The sequence below is a fragment of the Oryctolagus cuniculus genome, chromosome 9 (assembly GCF_051225735.1).
Source record: "Oryctolagus cuniculus isolate XC-2025 breed Fujian yellow rabbit chromosome 9, ASM5122573v1, whole genome shotgun sequence".
NCBI lineage: Eukaryota > Metazoa > Chordata > Mammalia > Lagomorpha > Leporidae > Oryctolagus > Oryctolagus cuniculus.
Window position 1 is genome coordinate 64,370,946 of NC_142875.1, and position 24,613 is coordinate 64,395,558.

Consider the following 24,613-nt stretch of genomic DNA (forward strand, 5'->3'; position numbering starts at 1 on the left):
TGGCATTGGTGGTGTGGTAGGTTAAGCCTCCAGCTGTGACTCTGGCATCCCATGTGAGCACCTTTGTGTCCTGGCTGCTTTGCTTCTATCCAGCTCCCTGCTAACACATCTGGGAAGGCAGAAGAAGATGGCCCAAGTACTTGGGCCACTGCCACTTACATGGGAAACTTGAATGGAGTTCCAGACTCCTGGCTTTGTCCTAGCCCAGTCCCAACTATTGCACCCATTTGGGCACGCACAAGAGGATGGAAGACCAACTTACTTTGTCTCTCCTTTTCTTTCTGTCATTCTGCCTTTCAAATCAATAAACTCTTAAGAAAAAAAGGGACATTCTCCTACCTAATCACAATACACCTCTCCTAATCAGTAAGTTAACTTTAGATGTTACTACTACCTAGTCAGATTTCATTCAAGCCTTGTCAGTTTTTGAGTAATGTTTTGAAGGAAAAGGAGTAGAGTCTTAGGTAGCATTCTGTTATGTCTTTTTTGTTTCCTTCACTCTAAAACATTTCAGTATTCCCTTGGCTTTTATGTTATTGTTTTTAAAAAAATATTTTATTTATTTATTTTGAGAGGTAGCATTACAGACAGAGATAGGGAGGACAGAGAGAGGTCTTCCATCGGCAAATTCATTCCCCAAATGGCTGCATCAGCTGGAGCTGGGCAGATCTGAAGCCAGGAGCCAGGAGCTTCTCCCAGGTCTCTCATGTGGGTGCAAGGGTTCAAGCACTTGGGCCATCTTCTACTGCTTTCCCAGGCCATAGCAGAGAGCTGGATCACAAGAGGAGCAGCTGGGACTTGAACCAGCGCCCATATGCTATACTGGAGCCACAGGCGGAGGCTTTAGCCCACTACGCCACAGCACCAGCCCCTATAATGTAATTGAATAGTTCTTTTTCTCCAGTGTAGGTTTGTCTGATGCTTCTTCATGATCACATTTCAGTTATAGGTCTTTGGCCAGAGTACAGCAATAGGGAAGATGGGTTCTTGATTCTAGTGAGGTTTGCATGTTTATAACTTATCTCATTATTGGTAATGGCAACTCTGATTTCTCGATTATTGGATGTCTTCTAAGCTTCATAACTAAAAATGTACTTTTTGCCCCTTTGCAATAATGTGTACACGTAATATTCATATATTCATACCATATAATATACATATAAAATTTTCATCTATGAGACTAAATGAATATCCTATTTCTCATCAAAATTGTCAATTATTCATTTATTTAAAAGATGTATGTGTTTATTTGAAAGAGGGGTAGTTATGTAAGATAGATAGCCACCGGAATCTTCTGTCTGCTGTTTCACTCCCCAAATGGTTGCAACAGCCAGATCTGAGCTGGGCCAGGTTGAAGTCAGGAGCCAGGAATTCAATCTGAATTTTTCACGTGGGTGGCAAGAACTCAAGCACCTGAGTCATCATCTGCTGCTTCTGAGGTGCCTTAGCAGGGAGCTGGATCCCAAGCAGAGTATCCAGAACTCAAACCAGCACTCTGCTTTGGATGCAGGCATTCTAGGTGGTGTCTTAGCTACTGTTCCAGATACTTGTTTCCCACCATCCCCTCTCTGTGTCCTCTTGACATGTCCTCATCATTCTTGGCGCACTCAAGGTGTTCTTGTACATTTGTGCCTGAGCTCTTGTTCTTTGTACAGGAGGAGGTCTTTGGAAACTAAGATCTGGATATCCCAAGTGCTCATTGCTGCTTCGATGTCTTTTCAGTGAGCAGGGATAGAGGTATTTGTATATATACATAACAGCTCTTTATACCTGTGTTTATTTCTGTATCTACATATATTAAAAATCATGAATTCAGACCAATTTCCAGTTTTAGTCCTACATACAGGATTATGTTCCAAACAAGGGAACATGTCATCCTTTTATGGTTAATTTTTTATTTTAATTACTTGATAGGCAGAAAGAGTGGGAGAGACACAGGGAGAAAGAGAGCAATGCTCCCATCTGCTGGGTTACTCCCCAAACTTCCACAGTGTCTGGGATGTCGCCAGGTTGAAGCTGGGAACTGGGAACTCAATCCAGGACTCCCATGTGGGTGGTAGGAACCCAACTACTTGAGCCTTCCACAGTCTGCATTAGCAGAAAGCTGCAGTCTGGGAGCTGGAGCCTGGTATCAAACCCAGATATTCCAGTACAGGACACGAGTGTCTTAACTGGCACCCTGACTGCAATGCCAAACATGCACCCACAATAAATTTTAAGTATGCAACAGTTGCCTTTGTCTGTCTCCAAAATTAACTCATCTAGAACTTAACTACTTTTATCATTCCAGTTAACATGTTCTACATAGATAGGAAAATGAATTATTCCCCTTCCTGTATTCCTTAATTTGCATCTGGATGATTTCCAGGTACCCAGACTGGAAGTTACCCATTTTCCTTTCCTGCCCACTTCCAGTCATTTCCTTTTCTGTGGCTTCTCACAGGTTAATGGCCCAGCCATGGACCTCTACCTTGCATTCCACCACTCCTTGGTTCAAGCCTTCATTACTTTTTATGTGGGTTTTTGTAATTCATCTCGATATAGAATTCAATAAACATTAGGAGAGGGTCTTCTGTGATTTTGTCTTTGTTCTGTCTCCTGCACCTCTTTCATAAAGGCAGCTAAATAAATGCCTCTAGAAGCAAGATTCAAAAATGATAGAGAAGAGACTGTGGTGAATTCAGTGTCTGACCTAAATGCACACTAAGGGGGTTGTTGTCACATCACACTGGGGACACTTGTTGCTGAATCTTCTAGTCTTCTCTGCAGAGAAGCTGAAAGTCCATATTTTTATGTGAAATCTTAAAATTTTCTCACTTCTTTTTCATATACTTCCTTGACAGAAGGAGCTTGACATTGCATTTTAACATGTGAAAGACTGTGAAGTCCTACAGTAAACAAATCTGTTCAAGAATCTGGACTCCTTAGCCTTACCTAAGAGATTTCTTATCCAACCCCAGGCTGCCATTCACTGGTGTCAGAAAGAAGGCTCTAGATGCTTTCTCATTTCTGGTGTTTACTGGGCTATTCCCTTAGGCTAGGTTGCTGCTCACTCAAGTCCTCTGTTCTTGACATCCAGTTTACATTTCCATGGTAATATGCTATGCCTGGGTCATAAAGTTTTATCGTTATGATAAGATATACTCTGTCTTGTTTATAACTGTTTATGGATTGGATCTATTTTCATTATATTGGGCCCTCATTGAGGATAAGAACCTATACTCCTACTGTATCATGCACCTAGCACAGTAGTGATATATATATATATATATATAGTTTTTTTTTTTTTTTTTTTGACAGGCAGAGTGGACAGTGAGAGAGAGAGAGACTGAAAGAAAGGTCTTCCTTTGCTGTTGGTTCACCCTCCAATGGCCGCCGCAGCCAGCGCACCGCGCTGATCTGATGGCAGGAGCCAGGTGCTTCTCCTGGTCTCCCATGGGGTGCAGGGCCCAAGCACTTGGGCCATCCTCCACTGCACTCCTGGGCCACAGCAGAGAGCTTGCCTGGAAGAGGGGCGACCGGGACAGAATCCGGTGCCCCGACCGGGACTAGAACGTGGTGTGCCGGTGCCACAAGGCGGAGGATCAGCCTATTGAGCCACGGCGCCAGCCTATAGTGTATTCTTAAAAGAAAGTGATTGAAATAGAGTAAATGAAGGTGGGTTGGAACTAAGCTGGGGGTTAGGGAGAAACAGTAGTGTCCTAATGGATCTTCATCTCTAGTCACCTTTAATTCATTCTCTATGTTTCTTAGTGCCTACTTCAGGAAGCACATCTTTGTATTACTCATTTTTCAAGCAATTTCTGGATTTCCATTCCCTGAAGAATAAAGTCCATACTTTGTACCATGATATTCAAGATCCCCCATGATTCAGCCCCGCTTTTCCGTGGTAGTTCATCTCCTACTGGTCCTTGTTTTGCTCCTTTGCAGCCAAATCTGATCACTGACTTACGATCTGACCGTTTCGTGGCTTTGCTCAGCTTTTCACTCTTGAAACTATTTCCCCGCCTTAGCCTATTGTAGTACTTCCAGGCTCAGCTCAGAGCTGCCTCTTTGTACAGCCATCCCTTAACTCGTTTGTAAAAAAAAAAAAACTTAATTATTTATTTTTAAAAATTTGCTGAAAAGCAGAGTGACAGAGAGGGAGAAACAGAATCTTCCATTTGCTGGTCTACTCTGCAAATAGCTGTAACAACCATGTGGGCCAGGCCAAAGCCGTGAGCCAAGAACTCCATCGTAGTGTCCCATGTGGGTGATAAGTACTTGGGCCACCACCCCCTGCTCTCTTCCCAGGCACATTTGCAGGAAGCTGGATCTGATTAAGAATAGCTGGGACTCAAACCAGCACTCGTGGTATGAGATGCCAGCATCACAAGCCACAGTAACTCAGGGAGAGAACATTCGTATCTACTGGTTCACTTCCCAGATGCCTGCAACAGCCTGGGGACTGAAGCTGGGAGTTGAATCCAGATGTTCCACATTAAGGGCAGGAACCCAACTACTTGGTTCATCATGGCTACTTCCTAGGGTCTGTGTTAGCAGGAAGCTGGAGTCAGGAACTAGAGGCAAGGGTCTAATTCAAATACATAGAGTGTAGCGTGAGTGGAGGATTTTTACTGCACCACCATGTTAACCAAAAATGGCTGTTTTAAAACTTTCTTGGCTTGTCTTTATAAAAATATTTATGTAATAGTCATATATTGTTTTTGTGGTAGAGAAAAATTGCTTATAATTTAAAATGATAAATTTAATTTGAATCTTTGTTTTGTTAGTTAAATGAAGCTCTTCAGCAAGATATAACAAATAGTAGAATTTGCTGAAATGCTACATAGATTGGGCATTTTCCCCATTTTTTGTTGTTTTTGTTTATTTTTACTTATTTGAAAGGCAGAGAGAGAGAGAGAGAGAGAGAGAGAGAGAAACTCTTCCATCCTCTGGTTTGCTTGCCAGATGCCTGCAATAGCCAGTGCTGTTGACCCCCCGGCACTTTGATGTGGGAAGTGGATGTCCCAACTGACATTTTAACTGCTATGCCAAAAGTCTGCTCTTAAATTTGGTGTTAAGTAGACATTCACATTTTGCTGAATGCTAAAAATGCTCACAAGTAATGATAAGACTTATAGTAAGATCATTATATGGACAAAATGGATTTAGGACAGATTGTAATAGCATTAAGTGACACAAGCTCATAATATCTACAATCATCATGTGGAATTAATGTGATTTTTTTTTCCTGTGGAATCATTAGTGGGATAGTTGGAGGAAGCTCATTGTAAATATTAGTATCTGTAAATGTAGTGTTTTATATAAATGTGAAGTATTGTTATTTCTTTAGCTTTTAACTCTCATTTGAAAATAAAATGAAACCTACACAATTTTAAATATTTCCTTTCTTCTTTTTTTAGGAATCAAGGAAGGACTGAGGTAAGATTATATATAAATCTAACTTTTAATTGAAACATGAGCTTGTTTTACTTTTCATTAGTATTAGAAAGGAAAACTGTTGTTTGCCTTCTGGAAAACCCCACATCAAATGAGTGGCAGACAGGAACATATAAAGATATAGATGCCACCATTGTGTGTATGAGTGAGCTCTTTGTAATTGTTCATTCTCAGCACTTTCCTCCTTTGACCTAAATATCCCCTTTGCCAGTGAAGCAGTATTATTTAAGTACTACTTTCAGCGTTCCCTTTACTGTGGCAGAGGCATTAAATTTGGATTTTTGAGAGCTTTAGATTTTGATATGTTAAGTCCAGTTCATAATTTACAGAATGTAATCACAATATTAAACCCATTGGGTATTTAATAAATATTTTATGATCTTTATATATAAGCAGTAATTTTATGCTTATAAATAATTTTCATGTAAAATTTAATATTCCTTTGGGTAGATCTGGTGAATGGTAAAAATAATTTTGAAACAACACTTACGTATTTTAGTCTAAACATGATTACTATATTTTCTTGTAAATATTTAGTTGTATTTGTTAAAATGTTAAAAATAAAATAAATACCATGCATGCATACAATAGTCATTAAAGCTTTAAAAAGAACTCAATTCTCCATTTATGGGAGCATTTAATTTTTCGGAATGAATAGCTCACTTTTTCCTTCTTTCAAGTACACTTTTTAAATACTCTTAAAATACACATTCAGCAAACATTGTCTTCTTTCCATGTGCCAGACATGTTGCTAGCTCTTAAAGAATATAAAGGTAGTAACACATGATCCCTTGACCTGAGAGACCAAAGGAAAAAATAATTTTATTTCTGTTTTTGGAAGATTTTTTTAGCCACAGACAAGAGAAAAGAAGCTGTATTTCTTTGTAGTGGTAGATAAGCCCCATATTATTCTGAGAAATGGGAATAGATGCTCCTTTGGACTAAGTGATTTCAAAAAAAATCAAAAATATTTAATAAAATGCTGGAAAATACTTACATTTTTAAAAGCATTTGATATATAATCAAACTTTTTGTACATGTACTTTTAGTTTATCTGTTTTATTAATAAGCTGTGGTTACTATGTCTCTCAGGTGTCCTTTACGTTGAATGAAGATCTTGCAAATATTCATGATATTGGTGGGAAACCAGCCTCAGTCAGTGCTCCTCGAGAACATCCGTTTGTCCTGCAAAGTGTCGGAGGACAGACATTAACAGTATTTACCGAGAGCTCGTCGGGTAAGTCAGAATGGAATCATTTAATATGATCCCTGTATATTTTGTATAGGTTTTCTGTCTCAATATTCACCTCTTTTTGCATTTTTACGGTCATTCCAAGGCTGATTCACCTGTTCTGTTTTGCGTATCATGCTGCTTTTCTGTTCCTTGTGTTTTCTTACGACTAATGGAACTTGGACCATTTCTTGAGAAGGGTTGAATTTCCATTTGGGTTATGAACATATCGAACAAGGTAGATGGAATAGTGTAGTTCATCAAGCTGCTTTCTAAGATGTGGAAGAAACAGTTATGTGAGATTTCTCATGATTGTTCCTTGCTTATTTTTGTAAATTGATACTTAGTAAAAGTTGTACTTAGAAAGTACTGCTTGATGTTAGAGAATATTTTAGTCTAAATTTTGCTCTTATACTTAGGGCCATTTTATTGCATAAATACGTGCTTTTAATTAATATCACTTTCCAAGTCATTCTTTGTATATTTTTTAAACCACGTGTGTTTGTAATGCCATATTTTAGTAGTTTAATAAATCAGGAGTGCTTGTTTCAGTTTGTAAATTAAATGGAACTTTTTTGTACGTGTGTTCAGCATACATATATGTTTATTTCAGTTGTTTCTTAACTTATAAAATTTACTTAATTTAGAATATTTTTTCAACATTTATTCATTTATTTGAAAGGCAGAGTTACAGAGAGAGAGAGAGATCATCTACCCACTGGTTCACTCCTTAGACAGTCGCAATAGCTAGGCACTAAGGCCAGGCTGGTGGTTGGCAGGGGCCCAAGCACTCTGCTGCCTTCCTGGAGCTGGATCAGAAGTGGAGCAGCTGAACTCTAACTTGTGCTCATATGGGGTGCCAGCCTTACAGGTAGTGGCTTAACCCACTGCAGAATATTACAATTAAAGTAGCAATCCATCTCAGATTTGTGTAACTAATTTTCTTTTTTCTTTTTCTTTCTTTTTTTTTTTTTTTTTTTTTTTTTTGACAGGCAGAGTGGACAGTGAGAGAGAGAGACAGAGAGAAAGGTCTTCCTTTGCCGTTGGTTCACCCTCCAATGGCCGCCGCGGCCGGCGCGCTGCGGCCAGCGCACTGCACTGATCTGATGGCAGGAGCCAGGTGCTTCTCCTGGTCTCCCATGGGGTGCAGGGCCCAAGCACTTGGACCATCCTCCACTGCACTCCCTGGCCACAGCAGAGGGCTGGCCTGGAAGAGGGGCAACCGGGACAGAATCCGGCGCCCCGACCGGGACTAGAACTTGGTGTGCCGGCACCACAAGGCGGAGGATTAGCCTAGTGAGCCATGGCGCCGGCTAACTAATTTTCTTACATCTAGGTTTTTGGAAAAGTCATTGGGGGCAGGCATTTACCCTAGCAGTGAAGACACTTGGATCCCACTTGTGGCTTACCAGGGCTTTAGTTCCTGCCTCTAGCTTCTGACTCCAACTTCCTGCTAATGCAGACCCTGGGAAACAATGGTGATTGGTCTAGTAACTGGGTCTCTGCCACCCATGTGGGAGACCTGGATTGAGTTCTCAGCTTCCAGCTTCAGCGTGGTAAAGCTCTGGCTTTTATGGGCATTTGGGGAGTGAACTAGTGGATGGAGGAGCACTCTCTCCCCCTTACTTTCTCCCTCTCAAATAAATAAATAAAATTTAAAAGTCTTTTGTTATAGGAAAGAAAAAGTTCTGATTTTGTTGTATTGCAAAGAAGATACAACAAGATCTCAAAGATTTTGTTACATCTCAAAAGTTCTGATTTTGTTGTATTTCAGAGAAAGCTGTAAGACATTATGGAATGTTAAGAACATAAGTGTTTTAAGAAAAGGAGTATACTCAGATTACAATTTTTGTGTGTCTTGGATTATCAAGCTGTGTAAGCTGATCTAAACATTTAGTCTTTTTTTTTTTTTGCTTGATGTAACTAGTAGCTTTTTGGTCATGTGGTTTAGAACAAAGGATTGATTTCACTGGGTTATTTTGATGCTATAATAATGTGTAGTATAGCTTGAGTATTATGATAGGTAGAATTTTGAAAATAACTGTTTTTAAGACATGGATTTGATGCTGGCAATCCAATCATTCAACAGATAGTTCCTGTGTGCTAATTGAGTGCATAGTATAAACACATCTAGGGAATTGAAATTTGTTATCTGATGGATGGGATTTAATGAGAACCCTGTGAAACTGAGGTTTTTTTCTGGTTTGGTTACTGTCTCTGGAATGGAAGAGTCATAGCATCCAGATGGAATAAAGGAGGCAGAGATTTGTTAAAATTTGAAGTAAGGAAACTGAAATTTCCTTTATAGGAAAAGTACTGTTTTCAGTTTTTAGCATCTTATTAGAGACTGATTTTTGCAAAGCATGATTTATTGCTGATATTAATACAAAATACAGTGGGTTGGAAGCTATTTGTTATTCTAAAACTTTTCATTTCATGTTTTAAATTCTTTATTGTTTTGCTCTTTTTGAGCATTTTGTGTTCAGATTTCTGGTATGGTGTACTCCAAAGTGGAGAATATAGTTTTATAAGGATTATCTGACAGGGCTATGGAAAAAGATGAAGACTGTCATCTTTATTTTGGAGTTTGGACAGTATGTTCTTGCTTTGTAGAACTGTAGAATTTTTTGTAGAATGGAAACTTGCTTTGCAGGATGGGATTTTTTGCGTCTTAACCTCATTAATTATTTCTGTCTCATGTCTTTGTTCCTTGACTCTTTGCACTTTTCTGTTTTGATTTCCTTATTTGTGAAAGGAGAATAATTTTTATTTGCACTTAAATATAAATATGGATATATTTAGAACACCTAGACGTTGCTGGATACATAGTGAAATGCTAATTAAATACTAGCTATTATAATTATTATTACCTCATTTTAAAACACTTTTGATTTCTAGCTTAAGGCATTGGCATGCTTTAAAATTAGTGTATATCATTTCTTAAACCTCAACCAATAGAGTTTTTTATATTCTGTGTTTTTTGATTGTCTGAATGAGGAGAAAGCTCTGGAGTTCTTAACAGTTTATCTCCTTCTCTGAGGGGTCTTATTTACATATTTGCTGTTTCTAGTCAGTAAAGAGGCAGTCTGCAAATGGGTTACTTGGATGTGTAGGAAGTCGAAGATTGCAGGGACTCTGTGGCTGCCAAGACATGTCTAAAACGCTCTATCCATGTGTTTTGCTAGAGGACGCCCATAGCTTTCAGTGGCATCTCACAGGGGTCCTCTAGTGTTACTACCTTGGTTGTCATGAACCTGCCAAAGTGTAGGTGACTAGTTATTTTACACTGAGTAAGCTGTATTACATTGCAATACAGCTGAGTGTGTATTTTGAATATATTAACATTTTCCCTCAAACAGAACAGTACCTTATTATAAAAAATTGCATTTTTAGGCTCCTCATTTCCTGTTAATAGTGTTCAGGTATATCAGATGTTGGATATTTTTATAAGAAAAAACAGTTAAATATGTTAAGCATTTTTGGTTTTAATAATTTTATGCCTTCTGTTAATTTAATTGTATAGGATTTTGAGAGGCCTCCGAGAGCCTTTTTGTCTGATGATTCAATTACACATATTTCGGTATGTTTTTGGAGATAGAGGAGATTGGTGCTGTATTTTACAGTGCTTTCCCCTTGGTTAAAATTAACATTTTATGAAACCTATTAATTAGTTTTTAGTTGAATATTCCTGTCTGAGAGAATGTGTTTATTTTTGAGAGTTGGGTGCTTTTCCACCTCTGCATATTTCTGAAATTCTAAATGATCTATTTCTTTATTAAATATTTCATGGAGGGACTCTGTTATCTAATACCGCATCTCTGTGGAAATGCCTGTTGTTTTGCCTTTATTCCCACGATTCCTTGGAGTTCAGTGTAGTTTTTTTTTTAATCTACTACTTAGTTTATCTACTATATAGTTTCTAGTTTTTTCAGTCTCTGGCATCCCAACTTTTTTTTTTTTTTTTTTTTTTTTATGACAGGCAGAGTGGACAGTGAGAGAGAGACAGAGAGAAAGGTCTTCCTTTTGCCGTTGGTTCACCCTCCAATGGCCGCCGCGGCTGGCGCGCTGCGGCCGGCGCACCGCGCTGATCCGATGGCCGGAGCCAGGAGCCAGGTGCTTTTCCTGGTCTCCCATGGGGTGCAGGGCCCAAGCACCTGGGCCATCCTCCACTGCACTCCCTGGCCACAGCAGAGGGCTGGCCTGGAAGAGGGGCAACCGGGACAGAATCCGGCACCCCGACCGGGACTAGAACCCGGTGTGCCGGCGCCGCTAGGCGGAGGATTAGCCTAGTGAGCCGCGGCGCCGGCCCTGGCATCCCAACTTTTATTGAAACTTAGATATTTATTTTGAACTGCAAGTTCTAAATAAAAGTTTTTATGCATTCAACAGTTATTTTTTTAAAAGATTTATTTTATTTATCTGAAAGATGGAGTTAAAGAGAGAGTAGAGACAGAGACAGAGACAGAGAGAGGTCTTTATCCGCTGGCTCACTCCCCAAATGGCCCCAGTGACTGAAGCTGGGTCAATCCAAAGCCAGGAGCCAGGAGCTTCTTCCAAGTCCCCCCTGCAGGTGCAGGGCCCCAAGGACTTGGGCCATCTTCCACTGCTTTCCTAAGCCATAGCAGAGAGCTGGATCAGAAATGGAGCAGCCAGGACTCAAACCAGCACCCATATGGGATGCCGGCACTGCAGATGGCAGCCTTACCTGCCACAGTGCCAACCCAACAGTTATTTTTGATGCAAGGCTCTGTGCTAGAATTAGAGGAGACTTTTGTCCAGTGGGGCAACTGGATGTGAAACAAACAATGCTATGATAACTGCTCTAATTGAGTTGTATATAGAGAGGAAAAAATGAGTGTCTGTTTTGCCTAAAGAAACCGGGAAAGGCTTCAAAAGTGGAGATGATACTTGAGCTCTTACTTGAAGTATATGAATAAGTATGCATGAATAAGCGGAAAGAAAGCAAAAGTAAAATTAATTTACTAGCCTGTAAGTATCCTGTTCTTCTTCACTCTGCTTTCTACTGCCTGTCATTCTCTGCCCTATCTATCTAAAAACCATTAAATTAGATTCATAGCAGCAAAGCTCAGTTGTGGACTTTGTCATCTGGTTTAGGGATGAAGAAGTTTGAAATGGTGCAGTGGGAATGCAAAAGAAGCATCCTGTCCCTAGAAATAAAAGGGCTTTTGGTGATGAGTTGGCTTTGGGGGAATTGGAAGAATGAGAAGTCTAGAATGGTTTCCAGGCTTTTTGGATTTGAGTATCTGGGTGGATGGTGAGAACATATGGAGTTAGGAAATACTAGAAGAAATGGATTAGATCTGAAATGAAAAGTGGCTTTTTGCTCGTAGTTTTTATTATCTTTATTTTTTTTCAACAGTTCCTTAATACAACAAACTGATTTTTAAAAAGTATTTTTTCAAAATTTATATGTTTATTTGAAAGACAGTTTACAGAGAGGAAGCAACAAAGAGAGGGAGATAAAATCTTCCATCGCTGGCTCACTCCCCGAAGGGCCACAATGGCCAGGGCTGGGCCAGGCCAAAGCCAGGAGTCAGGAGTCTCCCACTATGGGTGCAGGGACCCAAGCACTTGGGCCATCTTTTGCTGCTTTCACAGGCACATTAGCTCGAAGCTGGTTTGGAAGTGGAGCAGCCGGGACACGAACCAGTGCCGATAGGGTGTGGCTGCATAACCCTCTATGTCACAATGCTGGCCCCAAAAATATTTATTTATTTATTTGAAAAGCAGAATTACAGAGAGAAGGGGAGAGAGAAGAAGAGAGAGAGAGAGAGAGAGAGAGAGAGAGATTGCTATCGATCTTCCATTGGTTGGTTCTTTTCCCAAATGGCTGCTGGCGCTGGACCAGGCTGAAGCTGGGAGCCAGGAACTCCATCTGGGTCTCCCATGTGAGTGGCAGGACTCCAAGTACTCAGGCCATCTTCCGCTGCTTTCCCTGCTGCATTAGCAGGGAACTGGATCAGAAGTGGAAAACAGCCAGGGCTCTAACTGAGGCTTGTATGCGGTGCCGGTGTCACAGGTGGCAGCATAACCTGCACTACGACACCCACTCCAACTAATTGATATTTGTTCTTCCTTTTTAATGGGCCCCTTTTAGGCTTGTAGTACTTTAAAAACACACGCACACACACACACACACACACACACACACCTGCAGCCTTTGTGATAGAGGATATAGTCATAAACAGTAAGCCTAAGTAATCAATGTTGCCAGCTAGTGGACAGTAAGATCCTGGGAAAATTGGCAAATGGGATCACAAGTACCAGATTGAGCATGAAGTTTGCTATTTTAAATAGTGTAGTCAGGATGGGGCTTCATTGAGAACATAGGTTTTGAACAACTTAGAAAGAGGCAAAAAAAATTAGCTGTGTGGACTGAGTAAATAACTGGGGGTTTTCAAGGCAGAGAAACAGCAGTGATGCCAGATGCCCTAAGGTGAGAATTGAGCCCGGTGTGTTCAGGGCGTAGCGAGGAGGCAGTGTGAGGGGAGTAGACGAGAAAGGCAGAAGGGCACAGAGAAATGGATTTTGTAATTTACTCTTAGTGAAAGGGAAGCTGGAGAATTTCGAGTGAAGTAGTCATAAGGTTTGATTTACATTTTAAGGGCTGCGTCTAGCTGGTCAATTGAGAAGAGATGATGGGAGGTGGCAAGGGTGGAAAGTAGGAGGTTGCTATGGGAGAGGTGACAGAAACTTGGACCAGAAGGGTAGCATTGACAGAGGTCTGGTCTATCAGACATCCAGCCTTTATCTTTAGTTGGCTTAACAGGCCATCTACTTGGACTCTGTTACCTGAAACTTGGAAGGTAGAAAATCACATTCATTTCTGCATTCCTAAATTCTTTATATACCCATATTTCAGACAGTGCTACATCATTCTTCTCTTCTGTTGGCCGTAATCTTAGCCTCTTTCTCCTATATCAGTTTGTTGTCTCTGGTTATTTCTGCGGTAGAAATTACACATATACCTTTCTAGATACCACTTAACCAAAGCATTCTTCTGGAAATGCCACCTGTCATCCCTACTGTCCTTAACCTCATCTACAATAGCTTCGAGCACAGAGCACAGAGGCACCTACTTTTCCCCTTGTTTTGACTGTTCTAGGGATTCATGGGTTTTATAGTCATAATTATCTTTACCCTTATTTCTTTAATTTATTTGGGAGGCAGAAAGAGACAGATCAGACACAGAAAGAGGCAGACATAGGACAGGAAGGACAGACAGGACAAGATAGATTGACAGGACAGACCCCAGTTGCTTGTTCATTCCCCAAATGCCTGCAACAGACAGGATTGGCCTGGGCCAGAAGCTGGGAGCTGGGAATCCAATTTAGGTCTCATAGATGGGTGGCAGGAATTCAATTACTTGAGCCATCACCATTGCATCCCAGAGGTCTGCATTAGTAGGAAGCTGGAGTCAGGAGCTGGAACTGGGTATTGAATCCAGGTACTCTGATAATTGATGTAAGCATTAAATGGCTAAGCTATCTGCCCCTCCTGCCTTTGTTGATCTAGTATTTTTTGATTCCTCTTCTAGGTTCACAGGGCGGGCAAGATTTTTTTTACACATTTTATCCCTTCATTAAGCCTCCTGGGTAGGGGACTATTGCTTATCTCCATATTGCTTAGCGTAGGATTGAGTGCATCTGTGGTATAGGATTGAGCAGTGTGGAAGGGTTGAATTGTTTATTTCCTCCTAAGAATTACAAATACCCTGAAGGGACTTTTTAGAATGGTTTCTAAATGAGATAGCTTGTTAGTGTCTTGGGATGAGTATTCTTCCTTCAGAATTACCATTGTTTTTCTTAAGATGCTTGAAGTTCGAAATTGAACATAAATTTCTTTGTTCCCCACTTTATTTTTGCTCATTAATATTTTGACACAGAGGAGTTTTTTTTTTTTATTTCTTTGCTAATCAGATTAGCTCAACAATGGTAAAGCTTAGTGAGCCACTCTACATATTACCTCAAGGTGAATTCCCAGTGAACATAGCAACTGAGATAATTGGTTGTGGACTGCCTTATCTTTCAAAATTGAATTGTGTCACATGTACCAGCATGCATAAGTCTTGGAAGTTGTCAGTTTGTATTTGAAGAAAAAAAAAAAAAAGAGAATAAAGCTATGGAAATGGAAATACCCCCTTGAACAGCTTTAGAATTTCTCTTCTGCCTTGTATGGTCTTATTCTGCAAGTGTAGCAAATTAAGCATAAATAAAAGTAGTGATTTTAAGTTGAAATTTTTTAGTGCTTTTTGGAAACATTTATTTGGTGCATGTCTCCCAATTTGTTGAGAATGATTTGCTAGGTATATGGTTTTGAGAGATTTGAATTAAGGTTTCTGCATATATATGAGGGCACCTGCTAACATTCCAAGTATAGTTACTTCTTTATTAAACTTTTCCTAAACATGGAAATCATTATGCAGTAGGCTCTTAAGAAATTTTGTTTGGCTTTATCTGTGATACCTGTAATTATTTTAATGCTGTGGTTCTCAAACTTTTTTGGTATATTGCTCCCTGTGTATATTATATATTAACATAAAAATGTATTTATGAAAAATATAGTCCATACAATTGGTGGTAAGAGTGGCAGTTTGTAAATCTCATAGATGACTGACTTAGTAACAGACAAAGTGAATTTTCACCTCTACCTCTGCATTTAGTCTATAGCCATATGTTCTTTGGTTGAAGTATCTAAAGAAACTACCTCTTACAAATACATGATTGGAAAAGGGAAGACTAGTTAGCTATGTAAGTGGTAGTCTCTTAACTTCCTTTTTTTAAGTTTTTAAAAATTATTTTTAAATTATTTATTCTTAATTTATTTGAAAGAGCTACAGATAGAGGGAGAGAGAGAGAGAGAAAGGCAGAGACAGAGAGAGAGGGGTATCTTCCATCTGCTGGCTGCTACAGCTGGGTCTGGGCCAGGCCTAAGCCCAGAACCGAGAACTCCATTCAGATTTCCCCCATGGGTAGCAGGGGCCCAAGCACTTGGATCATCTTTCACTGTTTTCCCAGGTGCATCAGCAGAGAGCTGAATCAGAAGTGGAGCAGTGGACTCACTCCTGGGGTGCAGGCATCTCAGGCAGTACCTTAATGTACCACAATGCCAGCTCCAATTTCACATATTCATATAGTTGTAATATAGAATCTGAAATCCTATCAGTGACCTTTTAATTATCCTCTAGTGCATCTTTTTTCTTGGTGGAGTGAATCTTTCACCCATGAATGATTTTGTAACATCATGCATCCATCATCTGGATACTGTTAGTCCCTAGCCTTATGCAGTTCTTTCAAATGTTGACACATTTCAACATATAGTATCAAAAAAGTCTTCACTCATTAACAGCACCACTGATTTCATCAGAAAGTCTGGAAGTATTGGGAAGCTGACAAGCTTATGAAGATGGGTACAGATTTTTCATACTTCTAATTTTCAGTTCAAATTTTTGATTTTATTGACAGCAGTACTGTAAGTTTTTTTTTTGAAAGGATGGATTTTTTTTCATTCATTTTAAAGATAATGTCTGAGATACCTGAGTATAATCATAGTTTTTTAGTCATTCTTCCAAGTAACAGTGATCTTCCATGAAGATCTGGCTCAGCTCCCAAACATGCACTTCTCTTTGAGACCATCATATTATATTGGTACCCAGTAGAGGCACTGTGTGTGTACTTCCCCTTTGGGGTCACATATTATTAAAGGAGGTATGTTCAAGGGTTGAAATTTTATACAACAGAATTTTTACTGTTCAATAGAGAAGACTTTTTAAGCTGCAAATGTTTAATAGTGAAGAATGCAGTGAGTGATGTAGTTTGGAACCATTATTTTGATTTGTGGTGGCATGAGCAGTTTTACCCACCACTGCTTTTCACCCTCAGTGCAGATGTCAGCATAATGACCAAGGCAATTAAATATTTTAATGAAAATAGTTTTGACCTTGTAGAAACCTAGATGATCTCAGGACCCCCAGGGACCTGGAGACCATACGCTGAGATGTGCCTGAGGGTGCATGTTGTAAAAGAGTCCAAGTCTAATTTTAAGATACATGCTTTTGTGCTGAACCTTTTATTGGCATGGCCCAACAGAGACAACTCTTCCCTCCAGTGCTGCTTAAGTCAGCATTGTTCCTAGCAGAGAATTGCATGCCTGTTTCAGTGTTTCTTGTTGCTATTAAGAGTAAGGTACCGGGCTGGTGCTGTGGCACAGCGGGTAAAACCGCCTCATGCAGTGCCAGCATCCCATACGGGTGCAGGTTCAAGTCCCAGCTGCTCCGCTTCCAGTCTAGCTCTCTGCTATGGCCTGGGAAAGCAGTAGAAGATGGCCCCAATCCTTGGGCCCTTGCACCTGGGTGGGAGAACTGGAGGAAACTCCTGGCTCCTGGCTTAGGATCCGCTCAGCTCCGGCCATTGTGGCCATCTGGGGAGTGAACCAGCAGATGGAAGACCTCTCTTTATCTGTGTCACTCTCTGCCTCTGCTTTTTTGTTACTCTGCCTTTCAAATAAATAAATAAATCTTAAAAAAAAAAAAAAAGAGTAACGTACCCCTTTACTAGATTTGAACCAGTGGTAAAACTATTTCCTTTCAGTATTTATTGATTACAGTTCTGTTGGTATGTAATCTGCCTTTACTGTCTTATTTAGTTCTCCCAGTAAACCCATGATGGAAGGACTTTCAAAACCTCCATAATGTAGATGAAAGAACAAAAGCTGTAAGAGATTGTGTCAGTTGCCCCCGACTATTTCATCATATTTAGGTTTAGCTGGTTAAAACGATCTCTTTTTAAAGTAGGTAACAGAAGTGTTGCTGGTTCTACCTGGGTAGATGCCCACTTCAGGTTCTGTTTCTTGTCTCACTGCTTTTCATTGGGCAGCCATCTCCAAGTCAAGTCGCATCTACCTTAGCAACCACACTGAGCTCTCTTTTGCATGCAAAAGCTTCTGCGGAGGAAGGAAGCTCTGTGTTTTGCTTACTCCTTTGAGTAACAGCCCTGCCATTGAACATTTGGAATCATAACCAGTTCCCGACAAAGCTTACACTCATGAGGAAGAACAAATTGAAATAAAAATATATGACTGTAGAGGTTGGTATATTTCCTGAGCTGCCACCAAGGTTTGTAGCTGACTGCAAAGGTTCAGTTTTAGGTTTACTGCCAGACTGCCTCAGCCACGTCTACTTTAAAGATTAAAGCTTGCAGCAGAAGTGTTCCTTTATTCAGTGGTTAGCAAGAGTAAAAGGAGGGTTTGTGTTCTACATTTTCAGGTATGCATACATATATACACAGTTGCTTTATACTGTAGTTTTAATCTTAGGATTGGGGTGAAGAATATTAAAAGAAAAATTGGAATTTAGGATAATATCAAAGTTTGAGATTACATATTAAATTCATTAAAATTTCAGATTTACTCTTCAGTTTAATTTGTTTGTTTTTAAGATTTATGTACTTATTTGAAAGACAGTGTTACAGACAGCAGGAGAGACATAGAAAGATCTTCCATCTGCTAGTTCACTCCCCAGATGGCTCCAATGGCCAGGGCTGGGCCAGGTCGAAGCCAAGAGCCAGGAGCAGTGGTCCAGGCACCTGGGCCATCTGCTGCTGCTCTCTCAGGTGCATTAGCATGGAGCTGGATCAGAAGTGAAAGCCAGGAACTCGAACCGGTGCCTGTATGTGATGCTGACATTGCGGGCAGCAGTTTGACCCTCTGTGCCACAGCGCCGGCCTCTCTCCATTTTAATACAATTTGCTAAGCCTATAAGAAGTATAGCAAAACAGGATAACTTGTGCCCAACAGCTGTTGTATCTCATACACATTGACATTCCTAACATTTTTTAAAGCTATAAAATATTTCAGATGCAGTTGACATTCCTGTTTTCATTTTTCTGGTCCCACCCCCACCTCTCTTTGCAGAGGTAATTATTGTTCTAGAGTTGGCCAGTACTGTTGTGATTTATTGTGACAAGCCTGCAATTGCCTACAATAGTATTTACACTGTAATTGGAAAAAACTAGCCAAGTTCTTTGGGGGTATCCTCCAATTTGTTAGTAATTATGGCAGTTCCATGACTGGATTGAATGGAGATTTTTCAGTGTAGGGGTTATAACTTAAAATTCAGTCCCATGCTTTATAGTGAAATGCTGAATGATCAGTGGAGTAGAGGGATGAATGAAGATATTTAAAGTCTGTTACAGCCTTATCAGCCATGTATTTAGTTAGGAATGTAATCTCTTCTTCATCTGTATTGTCATAATTACACTGACAATGTTTTGAATATGAATTAGATAATATTTAGCGTATGCTTCAGAAAACTTGAGCCCTAATTTATGCAAGGAATATTGGCACATTAGTTTTTATTCATTTTTAGTCATTGCTATGAATTTTTAAATGTAACCTAGGCTTCCAGTTCAGTATTTGTGAATTACACTTAAAATTTATTGGAGTTTGGTTGTGGTTTCTGTTAAATAGGTAACTTTATTTGGGGCCTTTTTTTGGTATATCCTTGTTAAGATATTTATGACTAGATTCAGAAAACTTCATCAAGGTTTTACTTTCGTTGAATGTTATACACGTATTTGCCTACTTCTAAAATTCCATGATGCTTAGCTTTGATTGAGTGCTTGCTTTCTATTTGGTAAAATAATTAGGAGGAACATAGGAAGTTTTTATGTATTTGTTGGATCTAGAGAGAATAACAGGCTATCCAAACACATTTCTCTTTTTTCCTTTTGATATTCTTTATCTTCTAGCTTACAAAGTTGATTCTTTGATTTGATCCCTATAAATTTAGAATGTAAGGAAGAAATTGGCTTGGCTTCTTTTAAACCAAACCCAGCATAGTAAAATCATTTACAAATCTGAATTACTTACTTGGGGTATTAAAACTAAATCATTGAAAGGATTTTCATACTAAAATTTTGGGGCCAGCACTGTGGTATAGTGGGCTAAAGTCCCTGCCTACCTCACTGGCATCCCATATGGGTCCCGATTCGAGTCCTGGCTGCTCCACTTCCTATCCAATTACTTGCTAATGTGCTTGGGAAAGCAACAGAGTATGGTCCAAATCCTTGGGCCCATGCACCCACGTGGGAGACCTGGAAAAAGCTCCTTGCTCCTGGCTTCAGTTCAGCTCAGCTCCTGCCATTGAAGCCATTTGGAGAGTGAACTAGCGGATCGAAGGCCTCTCTCTTTTAGTCTCTACCTCTCTTTGTAACTCTGTCTTTCAAATAAATAAAATGAAAATCTTTTTTTAAAAAAAGAAGTTTAGAACTTCTCACTTTTTAAAAAATACTTTAATTTTTAAAAATCTTTTTTGTCTTTCTGAAGTAGTATTATTGCTATTTTAAATTTCATCCAAGTATTTTTGCACACAGGAGTGATGCCTTCACTGGTTTTTTGAGTATAAGTTTCTTCTTTTTTTTTTTTTGTTTTTTTGTTTGTTTGTTTGTTTTTTGACAGGCAGAGTGGACAGTGAGAGAGAGAGACAGAGAGAAAGGTCTTCCTTTTGCCGTTGGTTCACCCTCCAGTGGCCGCCGCGGCTGGCGTGCTGCGGCCGACGTGCTGTGGCCTGCGCACTGCGCTGATCCGGTGGCAGGAGCCAGGTGCTTCTCCTGGTCTCCCATGGGGTGCAGGGCCCAAGCACTTGGGCCATCCTCCACTGCACTCCCTGGCCACAGCAGAGAGCTGGCCTGGAAGAGGGGCAACCGGGACAGAATCCGGCACTCCGACCGGGACTAGAACCCGGTGTGCCGGCGCCGCAAGGCAGAGGATTAGCCTAGTGAGCCGCGGCGCCGGCCATAAGTTTCTTCTTATATTAAAATTTGAAATGGAGAAAATTCCAGGCAGCTGATTTTTCTCTTTCTACAAAATAGCCTTATATTATAGACACAGAAGACAGGTTATTTGGTTGTATTTTTTTTTAATTTATTTTATTTATTTGAAAGGCAGAATTACATAGGAGAAAAACAAAGAAAGAGATCTTGCACCTGCTGGCTCACTCCCCAGATGGCTGCAGCAGCCAGGGCTGCCCCAGGTCTAAGCCAGGAGCCAGGAACTTCCTCCAGGTCGTCCATGGGGATGTAGGAACCCAATTGGGCCAGCCTCCATTGCTTTCCTATGCACATTAACAGGGAGCTGGATTGGAAGTGGAGCAGCCGGGACTAAAAACTGGCACCCTAATGGGATGCCAGTGCTGCAGGCAGCGGCTTTACCTGCTACCCCACCATACCAGCCCACATTTAAGTTTGATACATCTCTTGAAAGTTGTTAGTTTGTGCATCTTTAGTGCAACATGATTTGTTAAATAAACATTTTTAAAGTTTTGAAATGAAGCCTCATTCTTACATGTTCCTACCAGCTGTTAGAAGCTGTGGTCTGGCCAGAGATGAAACACCATTAGGGAGCCAGCGTGCTCTGGAAGACTGCTGTTTTGAAAGGAAATTCAGCTGAAGTCTGTGTGGTTGATTTCTTTTTAAAAGAACTCTATGCCTATCAATCCACAGATCTTTGCTTATACAGACTGTATCATTAGCTATTCTGAAAGAAGGGAGAGAAAACATTACAGACACATACTGTTTGCACTTTTTTTTTCACTTCCCTGCAAAAGAGCTTTTTCTTTTTCTTTTCTTTTCTTTTCTTTTCTTTTCTTTTCTTTTCTTTTCTTTTCTTTTCTTTTCTTTTCTTTCTTTCTTTCTTTCTTTCTTTCTTTCTTTCTTTCTTTCTTCCTTTCTTCCTTTCTTCCTTTCTTCCTTTCTTCCTTTCTTCCTTTCTTCCTTTCTTCCTTTCTTCCTTTCTTCCTTTCTTCCTTTCTTCCTTTCTTCCTTTCTTCCTTTCTTCCTTTCTTCCTTTCTTCCTTTCTTCCTTTCTTCCTTTCTTCCTTTCTTCCTTTCTTCCTTTCTTCCTTTCTTCCTTTCTTCCTTTCTTCCTTTCTTCCTTTCTTCCTTTCTTCCTTTCTTCCTTTCTTCCTTTCTTCCTTTCTTCCTTTCTTCCTTTCTTCCTTTCTTCCTTTCTTCCTTTCTTCCTTTCTTCCTTTCTTCCTTTCTTCCTTTCTTCCTTTCTTCCTTTCTTCCTTTCTTCCTTTCTTCCTTTCTTCCTTTCTTCCTTTCTTCCTTTCTTCCTTTCTTCCTTTCTTCCTTTCTTCCTTTCTTCCTTTCTTCCTTTCTTCCTTTCTTCCTTTCTTCCTTTCTTCCTTTCTTCCTTTCTTCCTTTCTTCCTTTCTTCCTTTCTTCCTTTCTTCCTTTCTTCCTTTCTTCCTTTCTTCCTTTCTTCCTTTCTTCCTTTCTTCCTTTCTTCCTTTCTTCCTTTCTTCCTTTCTTCCTTTCTTCCTTTCTTCCTTTCTTCCTTTCTTCCTTTCTTCCTTTCTTCCTTTCTTCCTTTCTTCCTTTCTTCCTTTCTTCCTTTCTTCCTTTCTTCCTTTCTTCCTTTCTTCCTTTCTTCCTTTCTTCCTTTCTTCCTTTCTTCCTTTCTTCCTTTCTTCCTTTCTTCCTTTCTTCCTTTCTTCCTTTCTTCCTTTCTTCCTTTCTTCCTTTCTTCCTTTCTTCCTTTCTTCCTTTCTTCCTTTCTTCCTTTCTTCCTTTCTTCCTTTCTTCCTTTCTTCCTTTCTTCCTTTCTTCCTTTCTTCCTTTCTTCCTTTCTTCCTTTCTTCCTTTCTTCCTTTCTTCCTTTCTTCCTTTCTTCCTTTCTTCCTTTCTTCCTTTCTTCCTTTCTTCCTTTCTTCCTTTCTTCCTTTCTTCCTTTCTTCCTTTCTTCCTTTCTTCCTTTCTTCCTTTCTTCCTTTCTTCCTTTCTTCCTTTCTTCCTTTCTTCCTTTCTTCCTTTCTTCCTTTCTTCCTTTCTTCCTTTCTTCCTTTCTTCCTTTCTTCCTTTCTTCCTTTCTTCCTTTCTTCCTTTCTTCCTTTCTTCCTTTCTTCCTTTCTTCCTTTCTTCCTTTCTTCCTTTCTTCCTTTCTTCCTTTCTTCCTTTCTTCCTTTCTTCCTTTCTTCCTTTCTTCCTTTCTTCCTTTCTTCCTTTCTTCCTTTCTTCCTTTCTTCCTTTCTTCCTTTCTTCCTTTCTTCCTTTCTTCCTTTCTTCCTTTCTTCCTTTCTTCCTTTCTTCCTTTCTTCCTTTCTTCCTTTCTTCCTTTCTTCCTTCCTTCCTTCCTTCCTTTCTTCCTTTCTTCCTTTCTTCCTTTCTTTCTTTCTTCCTTTCTTTCTTCCTTCCTTTCTTTCTTTCTTCCTTTCTTTCTTCCTTTCTTTCTTCCTTTCTTCCTTTCTTTCTTTCTTTCTTTCTTTCTTTCTTTCTTTCTTTCTTTCTTTCTTTCTTTCTTTCTTTCTTTCTTTCTTTCTTTCTTTCTTTCTTTCTTTCTTTCTTTCTTTCTTTCTTTCTTTCTTTCTTTCTTTCTTTCTTTCTTTCTTTCTTTCTTTCTTTCTTTCTTTCTTTCTTTCTTTCTTTCTTTCTTTCTTTCTTTCTTTCTTTCTTTCTTTTTTCTAGAATTTTTTATGGTTGGAAGTTGTGGCCTTCTTTGCCCAGAGAAAAATTATGCACCACCCTGGGTTGTTTACAGCTTTGGTTTCTTTGATTAAATTATGCAGAATTTGATGACTGATGATTTGACATATTTTTTCCCCTTACTTAGTGTTTGTGTACCATTGGCAGTTTCTTGAGAGGAACACCTATACTGTTCAGTAAAGAAAAAAAAAGTTTAGAGTAGTTCTCAACACTTTCTGCTGCTTCTAGGTGAAGATTAGTTTCTCGCATCTGCAAATTAGGGTCAGACACCCGTGGATTAGGTGCCATAGTATAGATGCCACAGATGCTGACAGTGACTGCTCAAAGTCCCTCAAACCTGGCCATTTCTGTGCATGTTGGCAAACTTCTAAACTCAGCACTTATCTGTCTCTGTCTTGGCTTTTTCTACTGTCAGCTCTTTTGCCCACCTAGTTGGGGGGTGGGGTTGTTAATCCAGAAACACCAGGGTATTAATGCTGCCTTTGGGAGTGGCGTTCTACTAGGGAGTCCGAGTATAGTCAACTCCTGTAACCTTTAGGTGGGGTGACTCTGAGGCATCCGTCCGCCCTCCAGTCTTCTGGAGTTTTGCAGCTGGAATAATTAACTGTTTTCCACAGTGGTACCCAGCTGGCACCAGTTTTCTGGACTCATGCCTTTGTTGGCCGCTTTCTTTCTCTCTCCCTCTCCCAAAGTTTCCTGAGCCTCACCTTACAAATAAACTTGAACAAATAAACCTGAACTTGAATTCCTTGCCTCAGAGTTAGCCTCTGGAGGAGTATAAATGGAGAAGAGAGAGTAAACTGTAATTCTACCTTTCTGCTACTCAAAAAAAAGATGCTGCCTTGAGGGGGATAGCCCATCCACACATAAGCACACTGTTTTTCAAAATAGCCGACCAGGGTTGGGCATTTGGTGTAGTACTTAGACACTGCTTGGGAGCATTTGAGTCCTGGCTCCTCTCCCAACTCTAGCTTCCTGCTAATGTTCAAATAAATGAAAAAATGTAAAAAATTCTTATTAGGAAATACTAACCTTGTTAAATAAACCAGGGAGTTCTGGGTTAATGTTTATTTAGAGAGAGAGTATGTGAAAGTGTGAGAGTTTCCATCTGCTGGTTCATTCACCCAAATGCCACACTAGTCAGGGTTGAGCCAGGCTGAATCCAGGAGCCAGGGACTTCATCCTGGCTTCCCGCTTAGGTGGAAGGGGCCTAACCCCTTGAGAACTCATCTGCTGCCTCCTAGGATGCAGTAGCAGGGAGCTAGAGGGGAAGCAGAGGAACCAGGACTCGAACCAGCGCTCATAAGAGAAAAGGATGCCCAAGTTGCAGTTTAAACACGGTACCATAATGTCTGCCTCTCCAACACTTATTTTCCTTTTTTAAAAAATAGATAGTAGTTATCTTTTTGAGACACACAGTCTGGGCAAGTTATTATTA

At 40.0% G+C, this 24,613-nt stretch overlaps 1 protein-coding gene across 1 annotated transcript in view; it reads left to right on the forward strand.

Annotated features, from left to right (window-relative positions):
* The window catches only part of GTF2F2 (general transcription factor IIF subunit 2), a 135,384-nt gene that overhangs the window by 19,184 nt on the left and 91,587 nt on the right, over positions 1–24,613 (forward strand). The window contains exons 3-4 of the mRNA XM_002712960.6: positions 5,406–5,424; positions 6,535–6,679. Coding sequence (XP_002713006.1) covers positions 5,406–5,424; positions 6,535–6,679 — 164 coding nt within the window. The remainder of the gene's footprint in view (positions 1–5,405; positions 5,425–6,534; positions 6,680–24,613) is intronic.